Source organism: Oncorhynchus gorbuscha, linkage group LG07 (assembly GCF_021184085.1).
Source record: "Oncorhynchus gorbuscha isolate QuinsamMale2020 ecotype Even-year linkage group LG07, OgorEven_v1.0, whole genome shotgun sequence".
NCBI classification, from domain to species: Eukaryota; Metazoa; Chordata; class Actinopteri; order Salmoniformes; family Salmonidae; genus Oncorhynchus; species Oncorhynchus gorbuscha.
In genome coordinates, this window is record NC_060179.1 from 29,735,568 (window position 1) to 29,748,213 (window position 12,646).

General features: G+C 45.1%; 1 protein-coding gene across 5 annotated transcripts in view; it reads left to right on the forward strand.

The window, feature by feature from the left end:
- fam49bb (family with sequence similarity 49 member Bb) overlaps nt 1-11,237 on the forward strand; it is a 39,611-nt gene extending 28,374 nt beyond the window's left edge. For all 5 annotated transcript variants that reach the window (XM_046356112.1, XM_046356117.1, XM_046356111.1 and 2 more), the window contains 10 exons: nt 389-471; nt 776-897; nt 1,468-1,573; nt 5,375-5,514; nt 7,695-7,772; nt 8,944-9,060; nt 9,175-9,254; nt 9,446-9,572; nt 9,698-9,768; nt 10,425-11,237. In XM_046356112.1, the coding sequence (XP_046212068.1) occupies nt 399-471; nt 776-897; nt 1,468-1,573; nt 5,375-5,514; nt 7,695-7,772; nt 8,944-9,060; nt 9,175-9,254; nt 9,446-9,572; nt 9,698-9,768; nt 10,425-10,494 (984 nt within the window). In that variant the 5' untranslated portion in view covers nt 389-398 and the 3' untranslated portion in view covers nt 10,495-11,237. The remainder of the gene's footprint in view (nt 1-388; nt 472-775; nt 898-1,467; nt 1,574-5,374; nt 5,515-7,694; nt 7,773-8,943; nt 9,061-9,174; nt 9,255-9,445; nt 9,573-9,697; nt 9,769-10,424) is intronic.
- Nucleotides 11,238-12,646: the final 1,409 nt, after the last annotated feature.

Here is a 12,646-nt window from a genome sequence, read left to right on the forward strand (position 1 = left end):
AACATAGAAGCTAATTTAACAGACTAGTTTGCATATAACGGCTGTTAGCAATCGCTAGATGTAAATGCTTATCAGGAGGGAATTGAGGGAAGCGGAGACGTCACACTTGGTTGGACTTCTTCTCCAAGGCAGAGCGATTCCCCTATTTCGGATACTATTTTAGGAGGGGGGAGGGGGCTTTTTGGGGACATCTGGTGGACCAAGGCTCGGCACAGGAAAACCACACAGGATCTCGAAGGGCCCATCTGGGGTTCAGGGGCCACTGGAGCAGAGAGGAGGAACAGGAGGGGGCACCAGGGTTGTGTGCCCCCCTCAATACCACCACACTTAGCTACCAACACAATGAAGTTGAATCTTATTGTTGTGTTTTCTCTATTTGTCTCCGCAGGCATCGTAACATGGGGAACCTGCTAAAAGTTCTGACTTGCACAGATCTGGAACAAGAGCCCAATTTTTTCCTCGATTTTGAAAGTGAGTTTCATTACCATCTCGCTCTTCACACTCGAGCTTCCAATCGTACCTGTTTTTTAGCTGTGGCCCTTCTTACCCCCTCATCTGTCTCTGTTCTGCCCAGAGGCTACAGAACCTAATCTATTTCCCATTTGCATCACCAGCTATTCTCTTAGCTATGGTGTGGCCACTGGGGGGGTGTCTGGATTGGAATAACAATCAGAATAGAAATGTAGGTCTGCAGACTAGTGCATCTTCACCTCTATTTGTAGACTCCCTCCCAGATGTAGAAAAACTCACTTGACTGCCTTCCTGTGTCCACTAGATGCTCAGCCCACGGATGCAGAACGAGAGGTGTGGGAGCAGGTGGACCTGGTGCTGAAGGACGCTCGGGGAGTCCTGGACGAACTGCAAGCGTACAAGGGAGCGGGTCAGGAGATTAGAGAGGTACAGGACTTTGGGAGAAGGGCCCGTTTCCTCAAAATATCTCAGATCAGCAGAGTGCTGACCTAGGATCAGCCCCCCCTCCTTGTCCAAGTAATCTTATTCATTATGTTCTAAAAACAGAACCTAGATCAGCACTCCTACTTTTTATGAATACGGGCCCACGTCAGGAGATCAAAGATACAAGATCCAAAATAACTCTTAAACATTCATAATAAACTGGGTGGTTTCAGCCCTGAATCCTGATTGGCTGAAAGCCCTGGTATATCATATACCATGGGTATGACACAACATGTATTTTTCTTGCTCTAATTACATTGGTAGCCAGTTTATAATAGCAATAAGGCACCTCAGGGTTTGTGGGATATGGCCGATATACCATGGCTAAGGGCTGTATCCAGGTACTCCGCGTTGCGTCGTGCATAAGAACAGCCCTAATCCATGGTATAATGGCCATATACCACACCCCCTCGGCCCTTATTGCTTAATTAAAGACCTGTGGCTTGATCAGGCTCCAGAAGGTGATTAAACTCTTCAGACTTGATAAAACATCTCGTCTTTTCTATCTGCCAGGCGATCCAGAACCCCAGCGACGAGGCGTTACAGGAGGCGGCGTGGGCGGCCGTGGTCCACCTGGTGGGGAAACTCAAGAAGTTCTACCAGTTCTCCCAGAGATTAGGTATGTCCGAGGCCTAATTTTAGGATCAGTTTAGCCTTTTTAAGACCACAGTGAATAAAGATGACATGGACAGCTGGGGACCTGATCCTTGATCCAGCGCTCCTACTCTGAGACCAGTGATACGGCCCCTGTCCTGTGCTTCAGGTTACATATGTATCCCTACAATACCACACCCACACCTGACTGAGACTAGTAATGTGCGTCCTTCAGAGCTTTGGTACGCAATGTCCTGATTGCAAAAAGGTCAGATAAACGCCTGTGCCAGAGGTTGACGAGCTTCCAGCTTCTCTAGAGGTTGCATGTAAGAGACACACCCCTCTCGTGACCTTCGCCGTCTGCGTGCTCGACCACATCGGCGATATCGACTGCCGAGCTGCAGGAAATGAACACGCATTGCTCCACGCACACACAAACAAATATGCAGCGCAAACCCCCATAGCTTTGCATTCATTAACATGATGCTTGCTTGCGCTGCACTCCGACTAGACCTAATACTCCCCTCCTCCCAGAGGTGAAGACTCCTCATTATCATGGAGAGAGAGAGAGAGAGCGAAGAGGGGGGTGCTAGCCTAGTGCTGCCTGCCTGTGACCCCGCCCCCCTCCTTTCGCCGACCTTAACCCCTTTATCTATTGGAGGCCGGCTGAGACAGCAGTCTCTGGGGTCACGTTAGCTTTCAAGGTCTGCATTATCAAAATGCAGACCCTCCAAAAAAAAAATCTGTTTTTATTAGATTTCACCTGCTTTCTAATTAAACAAACCGACATTTAAATACACGGCTCTGCTCTACTGTTCTAGAATGAAGGAATATACACGTCAGTTCAAGAGGGTGCATTTGTGGTCCTTCTGTAGTTCAAGAGGGTGCTACCACCCATGTGAAAACAACGGTTTTCTTTAAATGGCATATATATATGTGAAAACAACGGTTTTCTTTACCCTATGTTATTATAACCAAATACAAGATTCATTCATCTGAATGGTTTTATAGACAAATATGCTTGTACTCGACAGTGTTGATGAAATACGAAGGCCATACTGTAGGTGTATTGGAAAACTGACACGTTCACGACACGCTTCTGATTGAATTAATTCTGAGTAAGATTTATTTTATTTTATTATTTAATGTTCTCCATTGTAACCAAAATGAACAAATAATCTAACTCTGGTTCAAACTTCAGCAAACAAACTAGTCTGAAATTGTCCGCAGAAACATTCTCTACATGAAATGAGACCACTTAGCCTATCTTACCACCTCATCTCCCACCCTCTGTTGCTCTCTATGGTAAAAATGGTGCATGAAAAGTACAAATGTCAGGACACCTGACTTAAAAAACAAATGTAATTGTCGTTAGGCAGTGATCACCGAGAGGAACTATGCGGTAGCATTTCTTCATCAGAATTGAGTTTGCGAGCTGAGCGGGCACTGTGAACACTTCGGCAAATCTTGAATGAGAGTTCCCACCACACACACACCCTCCCCGCAGGCAGGCAGAGAGTGTGGTTTGGAGGATGAATGAGACATTTTGGATAATCGCAGCGAGTCTATTTAATATAGCAAGTTGGAACTTGAAATTGAATGAATTGGTCAAATATTGGTCAAATAGAATGCAGCAAAAATAGAAAAATGTGAAAGATTCTGGTGTGTGTTATGTAATGAAGTAGGTCATCTCTCCGCTCCACTGCTCTGACTCTGGGGGCCACCTTCTCCGCCGACTGACTCCCCTACAGACAGACAGAGAGGATGACTGCTGGCTGAGAGATGACTTTATCAGACGTCTCTGTGTTATTACTCAATTATCTGGGGGCGTATTTCCCAACATGACATTACCTTTGAAACAACCTTCCACAATATCATAACTGTCACTCATCATTCCTGCCTAATCATTTTTAGTAGCGCATCACATTTATTCCTCATTTTAAATGTGACGCTTCCACCAATGGACGTCTTCAGGACAGGAGCCCGTTGACCGCAGGGTTGGAGTAAATACCCGCCGCCCTCTGATCCTCCCACCCATTTCCTCTCCCAAAGCGAACCAAGCTCCGCTACAGCGCCCGCCTAGTCTATGTGCCCGCATTCCGCTCGCCTGCTCTGCCGTGACCTAATGGGATCAGACGTCCTTCCCCTCCTCCCCCTCCAGCAGTGCTAGTGCCTCGATTCCGATACTAGGCCTAAACCCATCTCAACTTCTGTTTTGACTGGGGTGGGGAGTGCAATCACCAAGGCCATTTTTAAAATCAGCCCCCTCCTCCTGGCTGCTGCAGCAGAAGCAATACACTGGCCGAAGCAGATGGGGATCATCACAGAATAGCCAACGTGCTCAATTTACTGGACTGCTCTGACTGCTCTGCCAGCTTGCATTCCGCCCCTGAAAAACCCTCCCTCTGCGGATCACTGTCTCTGTGTTAAGTGAGCATCGTGGCCAAAGGTCTCCATTTGTTTTCGTCCTGGGTTATGGCGGTGTGCGTATCTGCGTCTACCTTGTGCTGTACTGAAAGTGGTGAGAAAGGAGTTGAGAGTCAAATATATGCTCAGTGTAAGGGTTGTGTGGGTCTATGCGGAAGTTAGCGTTATTGTGCAACCAGATTCGTGTGTGTGTGTGGTTTGGTTTGGTTTTTCAGGGTTATGTCATTATTGTAAATCTAGTCATCTTAGTGAGTCTAGACGGAGTTCTTCTTCGGTCTCTGACTGCAACCACATTTTCCCTCATGGACGGTTTTGTCATTGTTTATTCATGGTGAACATCTTAGTGCTTCCGTTGGCTATCTTGAGACATGGAAAATGCAGGCAAATAATTTGTGTATCGATTGCGCTGGGTCGTTGGGAAATGCACAGTTTGCCTGGATACGAGTGGAGATTTAAATAAACTTGTATTTGTCACATGCTTCCTTAACAACAGGTGTGGACTCAGAGTGAAATGCTTAGTTATGGGCCCTTCCCACCAGTACAGAGAGAAAGATAATAGATACACAATGAGTAATGATAACTTGGCTACCAGTACGGATTTTATGTGCAGGGGTACGAGGTCATTGAGGTAGATATGGACATATAGTTAGGAATAAAGTGACTAGGCAACAGGATGAATAATAAACACCAGCAGCAGCGTATGTGATGAGTCAAAAAAGGTTTGTGTCAACAGGGTCAATGCAGATAGTCAATGCCGCTTGCTTCATTGTACAGCTTGTATGTTACTACAGAACTGTGTGGTTGTGGTTTACCCAAATAAAGCCACGTGATGTCTTTTTGTTTACCTACTGTCTGAACAATGGCGGTAAGCCTGGATGAAGAGCGCACCCCCCCCCCCCCCCCCCACCGCTCTCTCATTACAATGAGATAATTAGGCTCATGTCTCATCTCTATCGGATTAGGAGATCTTCCCATCCCCCACCCTCACCCCTAGAGACAGCTCTTCCATAGACACCTCTCCCCTCCTCAACCCCACATTGTGCCCAGGGCCCTATGCCAATCACCGCTCAATCGCATGTCCCTGTTTTGTGCAGCTACCCCCCCCAATTGTATTTAGCACACATTTGTGTCATAATGTACATGCCGATTTCGATTGTTATGTTTATTAGGCAGATATTTACCTTTCATCATTCAATCCACCATTGTACATTTTCTCCCTCTCTCCTCATCTGACACCCTCTCCTTGTCCCTGTCTGACAGGGGCAGAAAGTTTTAGTTGTCATACATTTTGATATCAGGATGTTCTTCATGATTGTTATGTTTATTAGGCAGGTATTTAAACTAATCGTACACGACACACAACCGTCTCTAACCCCCTCTCCTCGTCCGTGCGCTACAGAGGCGGCGCTGCACAGCCTGCTGGGACCCCTGACCAGTGAGACTTACGACGACCCCACTCAGCACCTGGAGCGTGAGCAGGCACTGGCCAAGCAGTTCGCCGAGATCCTGCACTTCACACTGCGCTTCGACGAGCTCAAAGTACGTCCCATCACATCCCTGGGCCTCCATTTTTACTCAATTTTGCCCAGAGTCCACAGCATTCTCATTGAATTCATTGCTTGTTGTTGACCTAAGCTATAGCTGTTGTTGGTTGTACATGGTTCACCTATTCCTTTTTGGTAGCAAGCTAGCTAGCGCTGTCATTAGCATAACACAGTGTTAATACCCTGTTAATTAGGCGTTAGTGCTGTACATGATTAAGCCTCAGCCCCTGAACATATAATAAGTATTTAATTGGTACGTTAGGATTGCTTCCTGGGAGTGCTGTAATTCTATAGTCTTCTACACTGCTGGAATGAATGAATGAACAGTGATGTTGTGGATAGGGATGACTAATAGGATAGTGTAGTTGGCTGGGGCTCTTTGGTAGCATCCCAAATGGCACACTATGCAGTGCACTACTTTTGACTAGGGTCCATAGGGCTCTGGTCAAAAGTAGTGCAATACTGTATGTAGGGAATGGGGTTCCATTTGGGAAGCACCCCTTATTTGGGCACCAGTCTTCAACACATAGAAACATGGTTTATAGTTGATCCCAGGGGGGGGGGAACCCACAGATTGCTTGTTTGTCTGAGTCGCAGACGATACTACAATACAACTCGCAAGGCCTCTTTAGGCACCCTGTTTCCACACACACTCCTCAAACCAGCACCCTGACACCCCCAGGCAGTCCGCCGAGACGCCCCAATTAGCCAGCCCCCCTGCCCAGTCTCCCCATACCCTGCATAGGGTCTAAAAGCGTGAAGGTAGGGGGGTGCAAGGTGCCATGCCAGGCACCATTCGTCAATCTTTCACTCCCCTTACCCCGACCACAGGCATTGACCTAGTTCGAACACTCACCCACCCGCCTACCCGCCTGCCTCCTTTTTTCCCTTCTTTTTTTAAAGCCACTCATTGGTGAAATGGGGCTGTCTGGCCCTGACACTAGCCACTAGCACTGACCGTCTAGCTGTAGCTAAGTGGACATAGACTTGGTACCAGTCCATTATGGTGGGAATTACCGTACTGCTCGTGCCGGCCAGGCGTTAAGACACTGCAGGGCTAATAATGTGCTGCTAGGGGTAATTAGGGAGGCGTCTTCCTGCATTGGATGAGCAGGAGGTTGATGTGCCGGACAGGGCCCACTGATTGACCAGTGGCTTATTGGAGGTCAGCTATGCTCAAGGCAAGGTTTAATTATCCTCTTTGTGGAAAGGAAGGCAGCAGGGCAGAAGGCGGCAAACTTTTTGGCTCGAGGGCCACCTCGGGATTTCTAAATTATACGGAGGGATGCACAGGTTTTTGGGGGCCGATTTTGTTTGTCAAAATCTATTTGAGGGCCAGAAAAAGGGCACTTTTCAAGAAAATACGTACCCTACTTTCTCAATTTAAAAAATGGAATCAAATCCGCTAAAGTTATTTGTCATGCTTCTTAAACAACAGGTGTAGACTAACAGTGAAATGCTGACTTACGGGTCCTTTTCCAACAATGCAGAGATGAAACAAAATATGACATTAAAATAGAAATAGTGACACAAGGAATTAAATACACAGTGAATAACTAACGAGTAGTAAGAACATGGCTATATATCTAGTTTTATCTACTTTATACTCTATTTAGTTTTAGATGTTCAAGAGTGGCATGGAGTGTTTTGTTGTTTTTATGTTTTTTTTTTACTCGTAAAAATAAGCCCCCATCCCCATTTTTACTTCATTTGTACATGTTTTTTTTACTCAAACCTCCCACGGGCTGAAATCTGCTTTAACCTGTACTGTCTATCCAGCCTCTCGTCCTCAGTGTTGTTGATGCTTCTGTCACGATGCCAAACACACTGAGCCACTGCTAAAGGCAGCTAACGAGGACTTCATTCATTGACAAGTGAAAATAAATGCATTCTACTTTAAAGGAATGGTGAGGAAGTATCCAGCGGTATAAAATCCGCTTCAGTAAATACATGGACGATTTTAAACCTATCAATGTCCTTTTCGTTCCGTCTCCGCCCCCAGCTATGTATCTGCCTCGTTTTGCTAAAACATCCTGTCATGCATTAGATCAGGAGAGCCGAATGTCTGCTGCCGCAGGCCGTGTGTTCTACCTTCGGACACACAGGCAGGCACGCGCGCGCGCACACATCCGCCAAGCCCTGTTTGTAATGTTCACGTTAATCCTTGTGTTGCAGATGACTAACCCTGCCATCCAGAATGACTTCAGCTATTACAGGAGAACGTTGAGCCGCATGCGGATCAACAATACACCGGTGAGCTGACGTCTATAAACTATGGGGCTGATGGGCTCCAGTTTGGTGGTCTACAGACCCTCTGGGATACGCTGGTGTTAAGGGACCCCCCGCCCCCCAGACAGACCCTGTGCCCTATTCCTCTTCCCTTCCTCTTCATCAAGCTCAGCAGGAGGCCAAGTGTTCGTCCTGCTCTACAGGGGGCCATTAACATTACAGGCTATATAGGGGCATTAAGAGCTGTATGAGAACTATTTCATCATTAGCTCTCGCACTTAGTCTGTCATAAATACATTTAAAGGCAGTACAAGTTAAGTGTGTTATCTCCAACACCCCCTCCCCCCACCACCAGTAATTTTATGGGAAAAGGGACATGTATTGGAGAACCTCCTGGCTCAGTATCATGTTTCCTGATATTTGAAACGATTTGGAATGCAGTATTGTTCAGATGAGAATATTCTTGCGATTTTAGTATGACAGGTGTCCAAAGGACAATCCAGACTCCTTTCTCCACCCAGCCGTGTTTCAAAAAGACTGACGGTATACCTTTTTCAGTGACACCAGAGAAAAGTCTGAATTTTTCAATAGCTCTTTTAGTGTATAAAATGAACAGAATTCACTCTTGTTCTCAAGACGCACGTCTGTGTCTGGCCTGCAGCAGCTTTATTCCCTGTACGACAAATGCCATTGCGCAAATGGCCCCCGGACGGTCCGACTGTTAAGACCTGTCACTGTTAGAGCCCGTCTCCGATGGCACCATTTTCCCTTGATGGGGCACTCCCCATAGGGCTTTGGTCCAAAGTAGTGCACTATGTAGGGAATATGATGCTATTTGGGACGCAGAACCCCACCTCTAGCTAGCCACTGAAAATTCCCTCCAGCTCAGCAGTACAAAGGAGCATTACTTTGCACTCAGCATTCAGGCACTGACTACTGGAATCACTGAGACATTTTATACAAAGACACGAGACGTATCTGTTCTGGTGGAAAATACATTTGTTCTTATTCAAACGTGATCATTTTTTTATGTGACACGTCTTGACGTTCTGGGGGATTATTCATTCCGCATTAGAAAATAAAGGCAGTCTTTAAGGCAGGAAAAGCATCTCCTTGCCATTACTGAACATTTTTCTCGACCAGCAACTTCTGGCTCAATAATAATAAACGGTGACTTTTTGTTTTGTTTTTTCAGGCAGAGGGGGAGAATGAAGTCAACAACGAGATGGCCAACCGGATATCTCTGTTCTACGCCGACGCCACGCCTATGTTGAAGACATTAAGCGACAGCACGACAAAGTTTGTCTCAGAGGTGACGGGCTTCACAGCTTCCTTACCTGGCAACCTTGACATTTGACACTTTTCTCATTAGTACAACAATGCCGTTTACAGAAGAAAAAAACATCCCCTCTTTCTGTTTGCTCAGAATAAGAACTTACCCATCGAGAACACGACAGACTGCCTAAGCACAATGGCGAGCGTGTGCAAAGTCATGTTGGAAACGCCGTAAGTGATCCCTGTCCTCACTAAATCAAGATCATGTCATAAACTGCAGATGATCTGGGCCCATATTCTTAAAGCGTCTCAGAGTAGGAGTGCTGATCTGGGATCAGTTTAGCCCTTTAGATCATAAGGAATATAGTTATATGGGCAGGGCGGACCTGATCTATATCAGCAATCTGTGTCTGTGTTTCCAGGGAGTACCGAAGCCGCTTCACCAGTGAGGAGACGGTCTCATTCTGCCTGCGCGTCATGGTGGGCGTCATCATCCTGTACGACTACGTGCATCCTGTCGGAGCCTTCTCCAAGTCCTCCAAAATCGATGTGAGTGCAGGGAGGAGCTATGTTCCTGCATGCTCCCAGTCCCAGAGGATTGAACACCCGTGCGCACACACACACACACACACACAAACACTGATTCATCTTACATGGTGTTTTCTGCTTCCTAGATGAAAGGGTGCATCAAGGTCCTCCGAGATCAACCGCCCAACAGCGTAGAAGGCCTTTTAAACGCTCTCAGGTAAGGCCCAGCAATTCTGTAGCATCGACAACTCTTTTTGTTAACAGAAGACGTTTGACTGAATATCATTGTAACCTTTTTCCTCTCACACTTTAACAGACGGCCGCATGCTTTCTGTGAAATAAAATACAGCCATATTTGTCCACTTTTCCTTCATTATTATTTAGTCAGGATTCAAATCGATATGTGTTTTGAGTTAAATGTCGCATCACACAGTTTTTTAGATTTATAGAAGATCAGAGAGGATTATGTTTCTTTGAGCCCTGGCCCCCTACTCTTTTCTCAAATCTAAGTGGTTGACATGGCCATTACCGTGGCAACCGCACTCACATCTGCATATCACACCATCAGGGCCTTCGGGCATACTCAGTCACTCTCCTCCAGTCGTGTGAGGTCACTCCAAGGCCTCCCGCCTCCAGCCCTCTTTTCTCGCTCTCGCTCTCTTTCTGTTTGTATGGGATTGCACCTCCGTCTATGAGGGGAGAACGCCAGACTAGAAAATCAAATATCAGAGCTAATAACTGTCGACAAGGCTTTCTCACACTCTTGACACCCTTTCCGGCAGAGCAGTCGTGTTACGTTCACAGATCCCCAAACTGATCCCTCTGTCTCTTCATCCGTCTTGTCTGGTCTGTCGATTCATCTGTCCCTTGCAGGTACACAACCAAGCATTTGAATGATGAATCGACCAACAAGACCATCAAGAGCATGCTGCAGCAGCAGTAGGCCTGAAACTCTGGTACAACCACTCGCCTCACACCCGGTTCAGGAGACATCGACTCTCTCTCTCTCTCTCTCTCTCTCACCAACGACGTCGGTGCACAGAATGTTTTATTTTCTTCTTGTTCTCTTTTCTTTTAAATGGAGTAAGAGCTGCATCTCCACCCCCTTTTTATAACGCAAAATGCTACTGCCATTATGTACGTCTTTTCTGTGCCAAAAAGATGTTGCTGAGATTTAAATGTTTTCCATAAAGGCCATACAACAAGATGGCAGCTATGGAAGCATTGTGGTTTCATTTTTTTATTTTTTATAGTTTTTGTTTCCCTGTGTAAGGGATGGGAGTGCTTTGACTTGAAAATTTAAAAAAGAGATATATAGAGAAATATATTATTTTTGTTTGATTTATTATTTAATATTACATCTTCTGCATGACGAAATTACGTCTTTTTCTTCTATTTAAAAAACAACGTATGGTTCAAGTTTAATTTGTCCGCTTAATTGTATGTTTTAATGTTTTGTTCTCTGAATGGTACTCGGCGGAATTGAGATTATTGAAAAGATAGTACTGTTAATGTTATCTTTTTTTTTAATAGGTTTTGATTTATTGTACGTCATTTTTCATAGTTGTATTTTTTATTTTAACATTTCAAACTGTGATGTGTGCAAATCAATTTAAAATTGGGAGTCTGTACTGTTGTTAACAGTATGTTGCCGCTGGAAAAAATAAACAGAGAACTTGTTTTCTACAAATGACTCTCTCTACTTGCCTCTGCAACTCTTCTAGAAAACACCATGTAGTTAAACTTAGGTAGAGTGAGAACTTTTCAACAACCAATTTCTAGTTTAGATTGGCAATTAAATCCATTACAGGAGGTTTGACTCACCAAACAGACTTGCTAAAAAGAAACGAATAACATTCATTTGTGAGTCAGTATGGAGTTTCCATTTTAATGGAACTGCAATGAACAACTAAGACAGCAGATGAGTGAGTCACGCCATATCTGCCTTCACCAGTTAAGTATTATCTACACGCTACACATGGGAGGCAGGGCCAGGAGGGATCATCTAAGGCAGGGTTTCCCCCAGCCTTGGTCCTACAACCCACCCCTGGGTGCACCTTTAATACACAGCTCATTCAAATAACAAACTCATCAAGCTTTGACTCTTTTTGAATCAGCTATGTAGTGCTAGGGCAACAAAACAAAACATTCCCCCCCGGCACGGCGGGCAACTCCATACCTCAGTGGCTGCAGTGTTTTACGGGATGCCATTTCTCTAAATGATTTAGACCAGGGTTTTAAGAGAAAGAATTCTGATTTTGGATCAATTTTGCCTTTTCGATCACAACGAATAAGAAAACGTGAATATGTGGGACCTGATCCTAGATCAGCACTCCTACTTTGAAACGGCGTGTGGGGGCATCTTTAACAAAGTTACTGCACAAACATTGCTAATTCTGTTTTGAATTAATCTGGCTCCAATATAAAAGAACAATTTAATATTTCCTTAATATTTCATTTTAAAACATCAGCGAAGTAGTGACTTGAGGCTTAAAATGTTAAAATTAGACTTCCCCTTAATGGCACATAGGTTGACATTGACATATCCAATGTAGTGCTGTCTTTTTGTTCGTAATGGGCCACTTCTCTCCTTGAAAAAATGAGCAGGATGTCAAACAAATTCCATGTCTGGCCATTCATTCATTCATTCATAGGAAAGATAATGAGTCACCCTGTTTGACTCATTATCTTTCCCTTTATATAATCTCCTTGTCCAAATGGGTCATTCTAAAAATATCTGGAGAATGATCAGTGTACCTCCCTCTCTCTCCCTGTACAGTGCATTCCAAGGACGTTGCTCACTTCTTTCAAGATCCTCTTTCTACATTTAACGTTTTCCCTCTCGTCCTCTCATTGCTAAACCATGTGAAGACCCGAACAGAAGAAACACTGAAATTCTTCCAAACAGGCTTTTTTCCTATGACATTGCCAGAGAGAGAGAGCGCGAGTAAGTGTGCGTGAGAGAGGGGGCTAGTCCTTGGGTGTGTACTGCGGTATTATCTGCAGTATGTTCGAGAAACATTCAGGGTCAGAGAGAGCGAGAGAGGAGAAGAGCATGTTGATGGGTGTGTCCCTTAACTCTGCAGCATCACTGC